Genomic DNA, 11,470 nt, shown 5'->3' on the forward strand with positions numbered 1-11,470 from the left:
CGAAGCATGTAACAGCAATGGAAAAGTACTTTCCCCACCAATTATTACCTATTTTAAAGATCTCCCTCCCCCCTAAAAACAGAGAATAATCCAGCAAGCAAACAGCCAAAAATAAATACTACAGAGTTACTTTGCTAGAAAACGCATAAATGGACAGTTCATTTTTCAAGACATCAGAATTTTTATTTTTTTTAAATATTTTTTTTTTACATTGAATCTGGGTGTTTCACGCCCCCATCGACATAATCTAGATATTTTAGGATCGACTGTAACTCGGCCTGTCAGAGACAAGCTGGGTGGGAGGGATACAAGGTTCCAACAGAATGATCAAAATACTAGATTAAACTACTCCCCACATCGAAATCGAACTCAGTTCTTCTCCAAGCGACGACAAAGCACCTAACCGCTACCACACAGACCCCGTGATAGCTCAACTTAGGAACAAAGAAGACTACGGGCCTTGGCAAATTAGTTGCAACGATGAAGTACATTATTCATTACACTTTCGTTGTTTTAGTACCAGGCGACACCAAAGAATGCCTTGCTCAAAGCGGGTACTTTAGAGAGAGAATTTTCGTTTACATGAGCATTGTTACTCAAAGTTTAAAAACGACATCTCACAAACAACAATGAAATTGGCAGAGCGAAGTCGCTTATCTCAAAATGGAAGGCAGAGAGCAAAGAATAGGTTTCTTTTCAGAAGGCTTGCCATCAGATATCGATCGATTACGTATCAAACTAGGAGCACGAAGAGGCTGCACATACACACAAAAAGTCTGCAGGGTGTGGGCGTATGAGGTGAAAAGGTTAGACATTCACAAACGTTCGTAGACCGCTTGTGTACCGTAAAATTGATTGTAAATGCAACACACGCCAGTCTATACAATGTAGATTATTTAAGAGGTGGGCTGCTTTGACCCTGTCTGCCAGGGCCAATCCGGTCTCTGTGGTTTAGTTTTAGTAAGAGTTTTACGGCACTTGCAACATGAAAAGGTCATACAAGTGCCGAAGATTAGAGGTGTTACAAGAGAATAACTAACACAAAAAAGAAGGAGGAGAGATCAGGACGATAGATGTTTGATAGGAAAGAAGGAGCAAACTACACACGAGCATCCGCTAACCACCCACTCGGACTTGGTGGGATACAGTATTTGTTTGATTAAAGTGAAGCATATCGACACAATAATGGTCATGTAGTGCTGGGAAAAGATAAGACAGGCAGAAACAACAGGGGGGTGCTCAAGAAAATGACCACCTCATACAAGAACCGAACCCAAGTCTTCTACGTACAGCGTAAAGAAGCCCAACCATTATTCCACAACCAGGCCCCAACAAACATAAAGACGGTACAAAAGACGTGGATGCGCACGATGTCTGATAGCTGAAGTGAAAGATAATGAAAATGCACGTCTGTCCATGGGCGCTATCACTTATATACATCCAGGTGTGAATATAATACACAGGTGGGCGGACAAGATTGCGCATCCACACGAATGCCTGGGAGAGATCTAAAACGATAATTTCACCACAAGTGTTGTTTTCAGACGTGAACCGTTTATTCTTTCTTATTTAATACTGTTTGTTTGTTTACAGAGAGACATATCGACAAAATAATGGTCATTTTGTGCTGGGGGGGGGGGGGGGAGTAAGACAGACAGAATCAACAGAGGGAAAGTAAAGAAGTAGGACCTGCAAATGGCGCCCGCCAACCACCTGCCTGACGTTTTAGTTTTAGTAAGAGTTTTACGGCACTTACAACAAAAATAGGTCCCAAAGATTAGAGACGTTGCTAGAGAGTTACATACAAAAAAAATGACGGAAGGGAGATAAGGAAAATATATGTTTAAGAAGAAAGAATGAGTAATCAACTCCAGAGCACCCACCAACCACCATGCAACTGAATGGGGTCTAGACGAAAAGATTTATCCACAGACATTGTCATTCAGACGTGACCGCTTGTTTTTTTAAGCTTTAGAGAGTTTTACGGCATGGCATAAACAGTAGTTCATAAAAGTGCCGAAGACTGGGGAAAGAACACTCCCCCCCCCCTCCCGCAAACCGAAAAAAGAACAGAAGAGAGATAAGGACAAATAATTGTTTGATAGGAAAGAATGGGCAAACCACACCAGAGCACCCGCCAATCACCAACTGAATGCGGTCTGGACAATAAAAAAGATAATAATTTGTCCACAGACGTCGGCGTCATTCAGACGTGAACCGCTCGCATATCACAAACTGCAACAGCAGGGCCCACAGACACAGAGGAGTTTAGTTTTAGTAAGAGTTTTACGGCACTTGCAACACAATAATAAGGTCATATAAGTGCCGAAGATTAGAGGTGTTACAAGAGAGTAACAAACACAAAAAAGAAGGAGGAGAGATCAGGACGATGGAGATGTCTGATAGGAAAGAAGGAGCAAACCACACCAGAGCACCGGCCAACCACCCATAGACACAGAGGAGGTTGGCAGGACGTGGGTGTGGTGCCCCGACGGCAAGCAGTGGGCAATGCGGGTGGCACGTCCCCGACCCTCGACTTTCCTGCTTGTCTTGTATTAGGTGTTATAGTTGAGTCCACACGGCGGACACGACGGCTTGATTGATCACATCACAGAGCGCACCCAAACCCCCATACCCCCCCCCCCCAAACCATACACACCCGTACACACACACACACACACACACACACACACACACACACACACACACCCGTACACACACACACACACACACATCCGTACACACACACACACACACACGCACACAATCAACAGTGTACTGTTGTTCTACGCGTCGGAGACTGGGCAGAGTTTGGGGGGGGGGGGGGGCTGCGCTGTACTAGAAGGCTTCGTTAGAGCGATATGACGCAGGACACCGCAGCGGCTTGTAGGAAAACGTTTAGATAAAATGACGCTAATCGATCGACAGAAATCGAGGCACGCCAACACGACTTGTTAGTTCTACACTTGGATATCCAGTAATGACGTCACGGCTCAAGAGAAGATGCGGCGGCAATAAGTCACGGGATCATTGTACTGTGTCAAGGTTAGCTTAAAGGAAAGTTTTAGTAAACATATTACGGCACTTCAGCACAATTAAGTTATATACGTGCAGAAAATTTAAGGTGTTCCTAGGGAGTAACATATAAAGAAAATAAGGAAAGAAGGGGGAGACTCTAGGAACGACAGATGTTTGATAGGAAAGAAGGGGCAAACCACACAAGAGTGCCCACTAACCACCCACTATATAAAAGCCGGGACAAAACTGAGATAACACAGTGATAGCAAAGAAATAAGGCAGACCAACTGTGTCCTAAAACCACCCACATAATACAGTGGCAACCCCCTGGACAAAACTAAAACAGTACTACGTTGAAGAAATTGTCAAGAACATGATGAGTTCCTTTATTGCATTAAAACATTGCAGCGTTTATTTCACACAGAAATGAAGTCCTGAAGAAAGCAGCAAGCTTGAATTTTTTTTTTACCCAGATTATTGTTTTAGTTACAGTTTTACGGCACTTGCAACACAATAAGGTCGTATAAGTGTCGAATATTAGAGTGTTACAAGAGAGTAAAAACACACACAATAGCAGGACGGGAGATAAGGACGATAGAGTTTGATAGAAAAGAAGGAACAAACCACACCAGAGCACCCACCAACCACCCACTCACACACAAACTCAGCTTAACCACCATTTTGATCGAGTTAAAAGAGATTCAAATCGATACGACGACAGTCCTTGGTTTGCAGAGACAAAAAAAAAAACGTACACATGGAGTAAGCAACACAGACAGGGAAATACCGCTTCGAGAAACTCATTCTGTAAAATCCGGCAAAACATTTTCAACCATATCATTTTTTCTATAAGTTATTTTCAAGCGTTAAGCATCCTTAAAGGATTGCATGCTCCAACACTGCGATACTTCCAGCTGAGAAGCGCCTTTGTTACTTCCCAAACAAATGACTGTTTCCAGGGGGTGGCAAACAAAGCAGTCAGGGCCAAATCACCGGGTCCAAGATAATGATGCGCTTGATTGTGACATCAGTGACGACACTCATTTCCCTGTAGACCATCACGGGGAACCGCATCCATCTGTCGCCTCAGCCGACAGCTTTAGGCAAAACAACGGTGCGCAGACGTGCAACCCCTCCCCCCCCTCCCTTTTTTGGTGTATAATAAACCCACACCGACCCACCGCTACACCAATCATGCGCATGATCAAACAAACGATGGTGCATAGAATTCCTTATTGTTGATTACGACTGGCATATGCTCAACACAAAACAAAACAATTTGTTTCGAAATTTGCATACTGGCTTCCAGCATGTTCCGATCCTGGACTTTCTAGGCATATTTCATTACATTTGGCTTTTCACTATTAGACTCACGGAAAATAACATTTAATAAAGGCGTGCACGTATTCGTGACAAAAATATTTACACGCTTCCACTAACTTAACCACGCTGAGTTATGCATGCGCACATACATACATACATACAGAGAGAGAGGGTGGAGAGCACAACAGGGGAGAGAGAGAAGGGAGATAGAGAGGGGAGAGAGACAGAACGAGAGAGAGAGAGAGAGAGAGAGAGAGAGAGAGAAAGAGAATTGTATAAACAAGCAAAGGAAAGGCTGGAACAACACCGCAGACTCCTGCCCTACTTTTGCGATTTCCTCAAAATAAGTCAACAGAGCACAAATCTCAAACAGCTCCATATCCCACTTTGTAACGTTAACACCTCAACAGGAAAAAAAATTATGACAAGGTCAGAAACCTCAATTTCTCCTCATAACACCGAAGACTTCCGCACGTCAAAACTTTTCTGACTCCAACCAAAAACTACTCTACTTTCTACACAACCACCTTCACATTTCCAAAGAGACGGGCATTCTCGTATTTACACAGTTTCACTTAATCTCGATCCCATACCATAACAATGTTCACATTACAACAACAAAACAGTACTATGTGTACATTTCTAAAGAGAATGGTCACACCTGCCAATTTACATAATCACCTCTACATTTCCATTGATATTTTCATCTATACTCCAGTATCATATTTCTTCCACCTGAACATGGCATCGGTGGTCTAGTGGTTAGGTAAGCGGACCCTCAACCAAAATGTTGTGGGTTCAAATCCTGTCAGGGGCCCGAACTGTGTCCTTGGGGCTGGCACTTTACGCGAATTTTCCTCCCTTCAAAATGAGTACCCAGCTTTAGAAAGCAAAAAATTGTGTCAGCTTGTTAGTGGCTTTACGCATGTAATCCGCAGCTCGCATTGCTTCCCGGGAAGCCCAAAATGCTTCTGCTTAGTGTTCTAGGATCAGCTGGGGTAATTTATAGTTGTAAAGCGCATCATTTCCTGTGTGAGTGGCCATCGCTCCTCCCCCCCCCCCCTTTCCTCTCCCAACCATATGTAACTGGTTTCCAATATGACTGACCAGAAATGTTTCCGTACCAAAACCATTCCTACTTCTAACACGACTGACAGAAAATGCTCCATAATATCATAGCCGATTTCAGATTTCCAAAATGACAGGCCATCTGTGGTCCAAAGAAAAAAAAAGGGAAGATATTTGTCACCTCAGCCTTGTGACGTCACCTGAACACAGCGTCCAACTTTCACAGTTCCAACGAGTTTATTACATCGGTCAGCCCAACCCCCTTAACAACACAACCCCCAAAGGCTGGTCTAGCCCGCGCGGGCGGCTCCCTCCTTGGGTCAGGCGCTCGGGGAATCACACCCGCGGGTCCCCCGGCGCGGGTCATGCAGCCAGCAGAGTGGCCTGATTGCCCCACGTGTGAAAAGCACCACGTTGGGGGCTCGTCTCTTCGGCTTTAACAGGCCCGACGCTGTGAAGAGATTGCAACACCTCTCGGCACAGTAATGCCATTACATCCGCCCGTCCATTTGCCCATATTTTTATATTCTATTTCGTTGGGAAGTCGGGAAGCCGGGAACTGGGTAGGCCGTTTCCAATAAGTGTTGAACGGACGAATATTGCCATCTCGCAAGAATTAATGTTAAAAATGTAAAAAGCTGGCGTGAGGGGAAAAAGGGTGAGAGGAGCTCCATGAGCCTCTTATCCCAGAGGACCACCCCCCACCCCCCCACACACACACATACACCCTTTTCCCCCTCCCATTCTTTCAACTGATCTACAGCTCAGATAATGCTAATCCATTTAAAGGCAAAAAGAAGAACCTGAATTTAAAGCAAAGATTTTAATTGGCACGTTTCCTATTTGGACATAACCTGCACTTTCTTTCTTTTCAGCATACCTGACAGAGAACTTCCAATGACAGTCGTCATAAGCTTTCCTAACTCTCACCCATCCAAATCCGTTTTCTTCCAACTAGTTAAAGTAAATTAAAACTCTCAAACAACACATTTTGAAGGAAACAACGCTATTACATGATAATCATCGGAAAAAACCCCCAACAACAAATACCAAATAAACACACTAAACGGACTCTAGAACACCAGTCGAACAATCTGTTATACAAAACAAAACTAAAATTAAACAAAACAAAAACCCAAACAAATCCACTCATAGAAGTGACAAAAACAAAACATCACGGCAAGGACACCCTTTAGGTTCTGGCGACTTTCGCCGTCCACCGCCCGGAGGTTATAACAACAAAACCATACAAAACAAAACAAAAACAAAAGAAATACATTTTTCTCTCTGTCTCTCTTTTCTCTCCCTCCCTTTCTTTTCTTTTTTCTTTTTTTTTTTTTTTAAATTTTTTTTTTTTTTTTTTTAACCCACCATGTCCACCCTAAACCGATACAGCGCCAGAAAATGGGAGAACACTAGGCCTAGCCCCGGGGAAGGAACACTTCCAATTCAGGGGGTGAGCCGGCGTCCCGGACACCACTCTCGGGGAGTGTGAGCGCTCAGGGCCCGCCCGTCCGCGCGCGCCCATTATCCCAGGCGTCTTGGCTCGTTTGTCCTTCACACCTCGCTTCTAATATACAGGAAATTGGATTCCGATCCGTGTCACTCAACGCAACGCCCATAATTTTTATTAAATTTTCAGGAACCAGAAAGCGAGAATGAAAAATAACAGGAAAATGGATTTGTGTTCGAATGGACTTTAAAATATAAAAAAAGAGAGAGAAAGAGCAAAGGGTGTAAGGGTGTGATTGAGAAAATGGGTTTGCATGGGTTCGTGCGGAGAGTGCCTTTATGGCAAAGTGAACAAAGCATGTGGATATGCTCATTTTTCAAACAAAAATGAAGAGGAAAAAAACTGATGGAGCTTAAAGAACAGAATTTACAAATACGTAGATCTAAACATAAACATTAAAATACTCCTGTTCTAAGTTAAAGAGAAACGCCAGAGAGACGGCACGTATGTCTGTCTGCCTTGTGTGTGTGTGTGTGTCTGTGTGAGTGTGTGTGTGTGAGGGTGTGTGTCGGTGTGTGTGTGTGTGTGTGTGTGTGTGTGTGTGTGTTTGTGTGTGTGTGTGTGGGTGTGTGTGTGTGTGTATGTGTGAGAAAGAGAGAGAGAGAGAGAGAGAGAGAGAGAGAGAGTGTGTGTGTGTGTACGTTTATGTGTTTGTGTGCATGTGTGCAAGCATATGACAGACAGACAGACAGACAGACAGACAGACAGACAGACAGACAGACAGACAGACAGACAGACAGACAGACAGACAGACAGACAGACAGACAGACAGACAAGTAGATAAGCTGACAGCTAATGCCACTGACTGACCTTTTCGACATGAACTTGGTCATGGCCACCAGCAGCCCCAGACTGTGCAGCAGAAAGTCGGCTGTGTTCTTTTCCTTGTCCATGGGTCCACGCACGGCGCTGAAGTACGCCCGCAGCTTGTCGATCACACCCACGCTGATGATGTAACTGGAGACACACAAACAAACAACATTTTTTCCTAAAAGTAGGTGCTTTTAATAGTAAATAATAATAATAATAGTAATAATATGATAATAATAATAATAAATATAAATAATTATAATAAATTACATTTTATTGATCCCCGTAGGCCAATTTGGGGTTGTTGTTGGGTTCTTTTTTTTAAATAGAGGTTTAACGGCGCTCGCAACTGCATAAGGTCATATGAGCGCCAGAAGAGTAGAGGTGTTACAAGAGAGTAACAAAAATAAAAAAGGAGGAGGAGAGATAAGGACGACAGATGTTTGATAGGAAAGAAGAAGCAAACCACACCAGAGCCCCTGCCCAACTCCCACCAATTTGGGTTTACCCCTTCCTCCGTCCCAAATCGACAAAGGTTCGATCCTTTTCGAGTCAGACTTCCGACCTCGCCTACTGCCAGGACCAACCCAGGCTGAAAGGGATACATCATCCCAGCAGACAGACGGAGATACTCAATACAAAATGTTGTCCCCACTCAGGAATCGAACTTGGGTCTCCTGCGTGCAACAGTGCAGCACCTAACTGCTACACCACAGACGCCGGTAATAACGATCTTTGTTTAAGTAAGGGTTTACGGCGCTCGCAGCTGCATATGGTCATATGAGCGCCAAGGGGTGGATGCCAAAAGAGAAATCAAAACGAGGAATCAGGCTTATTTTGCTCACCTCTCTGGCTTCAACAGCACAATGACAAAGTCTGCTTCGACTGCCAGTTATAGTTTTAGTAAGTGTTTTACGGCACTTGCAAAACAATAAGGTCATATAAGTGCCGAAGATTAGACGTGCAACAAGAGAGTAACAAACGTAAAAAAGAAGGAGTGGAGATAAGGATGAAAGGTGTTTGATAGGAAAGAAGGAGCAAACCACACCCTCCAATCATCCACTTCGACTATTAAGGCACTCCGGAAATAGCCATTAACAAAAAAGTGACAAGCATGCAAAAGAAGTAGAGGGAAAATGACGAGAGTAAGGATGAGGAAAGAAAAAGAAGCAGTTCCCTTTGTGCAGGGAAAATGACAGACGGGAAGAACAGAGGGAGGGAAAGGAAGTTGGACCAAATAGTGGCGCCCTCCAAACACCCATGACAGACGCCAGAATATACCAAATAAATACGTGAATCACATAATGTTAATATGGCATAGGTGCCGTATGGTCTTAAAGTAAAACATCATTCCGCTGATGTGAAGCAACAACAGAGCGGAGCCCAATCAGGATAAGGAGCAAGTTCCAGTTTGAGCAAAGAGAAGCATATCTACGTCATATATAGCGGCCATTTGGTGCATAACAGAGACAAAGACTGACGGACATAAACAACACAGAGAGAGAGAGAGAGAGAGAGAGAGAGAGAGAGAGAGAGAGAGAGAGAGAGAGAGAGAGAGAGAGAGTAAAGAAGTACAAAGTACAAGCGATACCCTCCAACAATCAGCAGTAAGTTAACCTTCTCCCACTTTATCATTGTTAGTTTAGTCAGAGTTTTACGGCACTCGCAACACAAACAGGTCAAAATATTAAGTGCCGAAGATTAGAAGTGTTACTGGAGAGTAACGTGCAAAGAAAAGAAGGACGAGAAAGATGGACGACAGAAGTATGATAGAAAAGAAGGACTAAACCACACCAGGGCACCCATCAACCACCCTTTAGAAACCATACTTTATCATAAACATCAGAACAGGTTCAGGAAGGAATCGCCACATCCAGCACACACCAAGCAAAAAGCTGACGTGAGAAGGGCAGAACAACAGCAACACCCGGGTTCAAAACCACAATCTGTTTACTGTTTCCCCATCATCTTATCATTCCTTTTGTTTCCAAGATGGACGGACTCTTTTAGCTTTGAGAGGGCCTAACCAGATCCTTCCTTTACGAGAAAGATCAGCCCTTAGGACGACAAAATATTTGCCCACTGCCATCAAAAGAGGATAAAACGCTCACCCGCTAATCAGGAAAACCCGCGAGGAAGTACACGGGCGAGAGGGGCCGGAACTCGGCACACATTTACATCTCAAGGGGAGATTATCTCCTGTCGCCGCCTTACCGTAAAATGGGGGAAGTGCAATTTATCACACAGGCAGCTTATCACTGCGAAAACAGTAGTCCGGATCTAGAGAGCTTGATAAGGCACCTCACAACCAACACTCTCCTTGAAACGAAAGGAAGCTACATGTCGCTACGGTGGTGTCGACTGCACACTTGGCTGATTACTATTATTATCATTTTGTTGCTGTTGTAGCTGTTGTTTCAATAAAGGGTTCCGACGGCTAAAAACAACCATTTCTTCTGATATAGTCTCAGTACGACTTCGTGGGACCGCGTTTTCTGATTTCAGGTTTAGTTGCAAGCAATTCTCATCGCCTACAAAGGATCACAACACGGGTGAAGAAAAATAGCTTACGATTGCTAAATTTCAGGAATACACAAGTTGGAGGCACTTTGCTTTACACTATATAATGATTACAAAAATAGTGGATAATGTACAAGAAGTGAGCGTTAATAAGACCACACTGTTGAATTCTAATACGGCAACGGAGAACATGTGTCAACAATGTTACGATACAGGGCATTTTTGTTAACTTCAGAGGTAACGTTTCTATTTCTCTTGGACGTGTGTGGAGACAATTTCAATAACAGCATTTTGAGTGGTAGCCGATGGCAGTCGGAGAACACAATAAACAAACGAACAAAAAACAAACAAAAACAAGAACAATATTCCTTAAAAACAAATTTTTTTAAAAGACATCGTGATGCATCCGATCCCAGCTTTCGCTTCTTCAAGAACAAATCCACTGAAAACAAAATCAAACATACATTTTACCCCCAATATATGACCCAGTGACAAAACTGACGCAAAGTACAATACAATTTTCATGGACAACAAAAAAATGACCAAAACTTGCAAAATAGATTTTCGTTCCGTCCTTTCACGAGCCATGCTCCGTGCCAGATCTTGCAATAATACGTAACGCACCACCTAATGGAGGCATTAGTAACTTCACCGTTCAGGGAAGGGTTCATCAACAATGACTATCTTGGGGACAAAGCTCTCCCGACAGCGGTGCGAGAAAGTGATAAAACCCTCGTTAGCATCATCCCCTCTCGGGCAGATAGCTCTGTTTACACATGAAGATACTGGAACCCCCTCTCTTTTGACTTGGAGAGACTTTTAACGCATGTCCAAAGCTTCCCCCCCAAGCCACTCTTGTTCTCTGTTTTATCGAGATGTCTGACCCCCATCGAGACCAGCTTTCCTCGTAAGAACTCTAATCCTTGAGTAAGTGCTGATTACCGGTCCGACTTCCAGCAAACAGCGCACTTGGTACATAATATCGTCTTTTGCACAAGGAGTATTCAGTAACAGACGGAACCTTATCTATACATGGTATAAGTGATGCTTATAAGGCTTTAAAATGGAGAACTAACATGACCATGTATACCCTCTCTTCTACACATAACAAAACCCCTGTGTTCTCTCTCTCTCTCTGTTTCTCTCTCTCTCTGTTTCTCTCTCTCTCTCTCTCTCTCTCTCTCTCTCTCTCTCTCTGTTTCTCTCTCTCTCTCTCTC

General features: G+C 43.7%; 1 protein-coding gene across 1 annotated transcript in view; it reads right to left on the reverse strand.

Moving 5' to 3' along the window:
* The window catches only part of LOC101854155 (S phase cyclin A-associated protein in the endoplasmic reticulum), a gene marked incomplete at its 5' end in the record, with an annotated part of 113,801 nt that overhangs the window by 62,700 nt on the left and 39,631 nt on the right, over positions 1–11,470 (reverse strand). Inside the window, 1 exon segment of the mRNA XM_013080344.2 lies at positions 7,733–7,879. Within this exon segment, the coding sequence (XP_012935798.1) occupies positions 7,733–7,879 (147 nt within the window).

Source organism: Aplysia californica, unplaced genomic scaffold (assembly GCF_000002075.1).
Source record: "Aplysia californica isolate F4 #8 unplaced genomic scaffold, AplCal3.0 scaffold00082, whole genome shotgun sequence".
Taxonomy (NCBI): Eukaryota; Metazoa; Mollusca; class Gastropoda; order Aplysiida; family Aplysiidae; genus Aplysia; species Aplysia californica.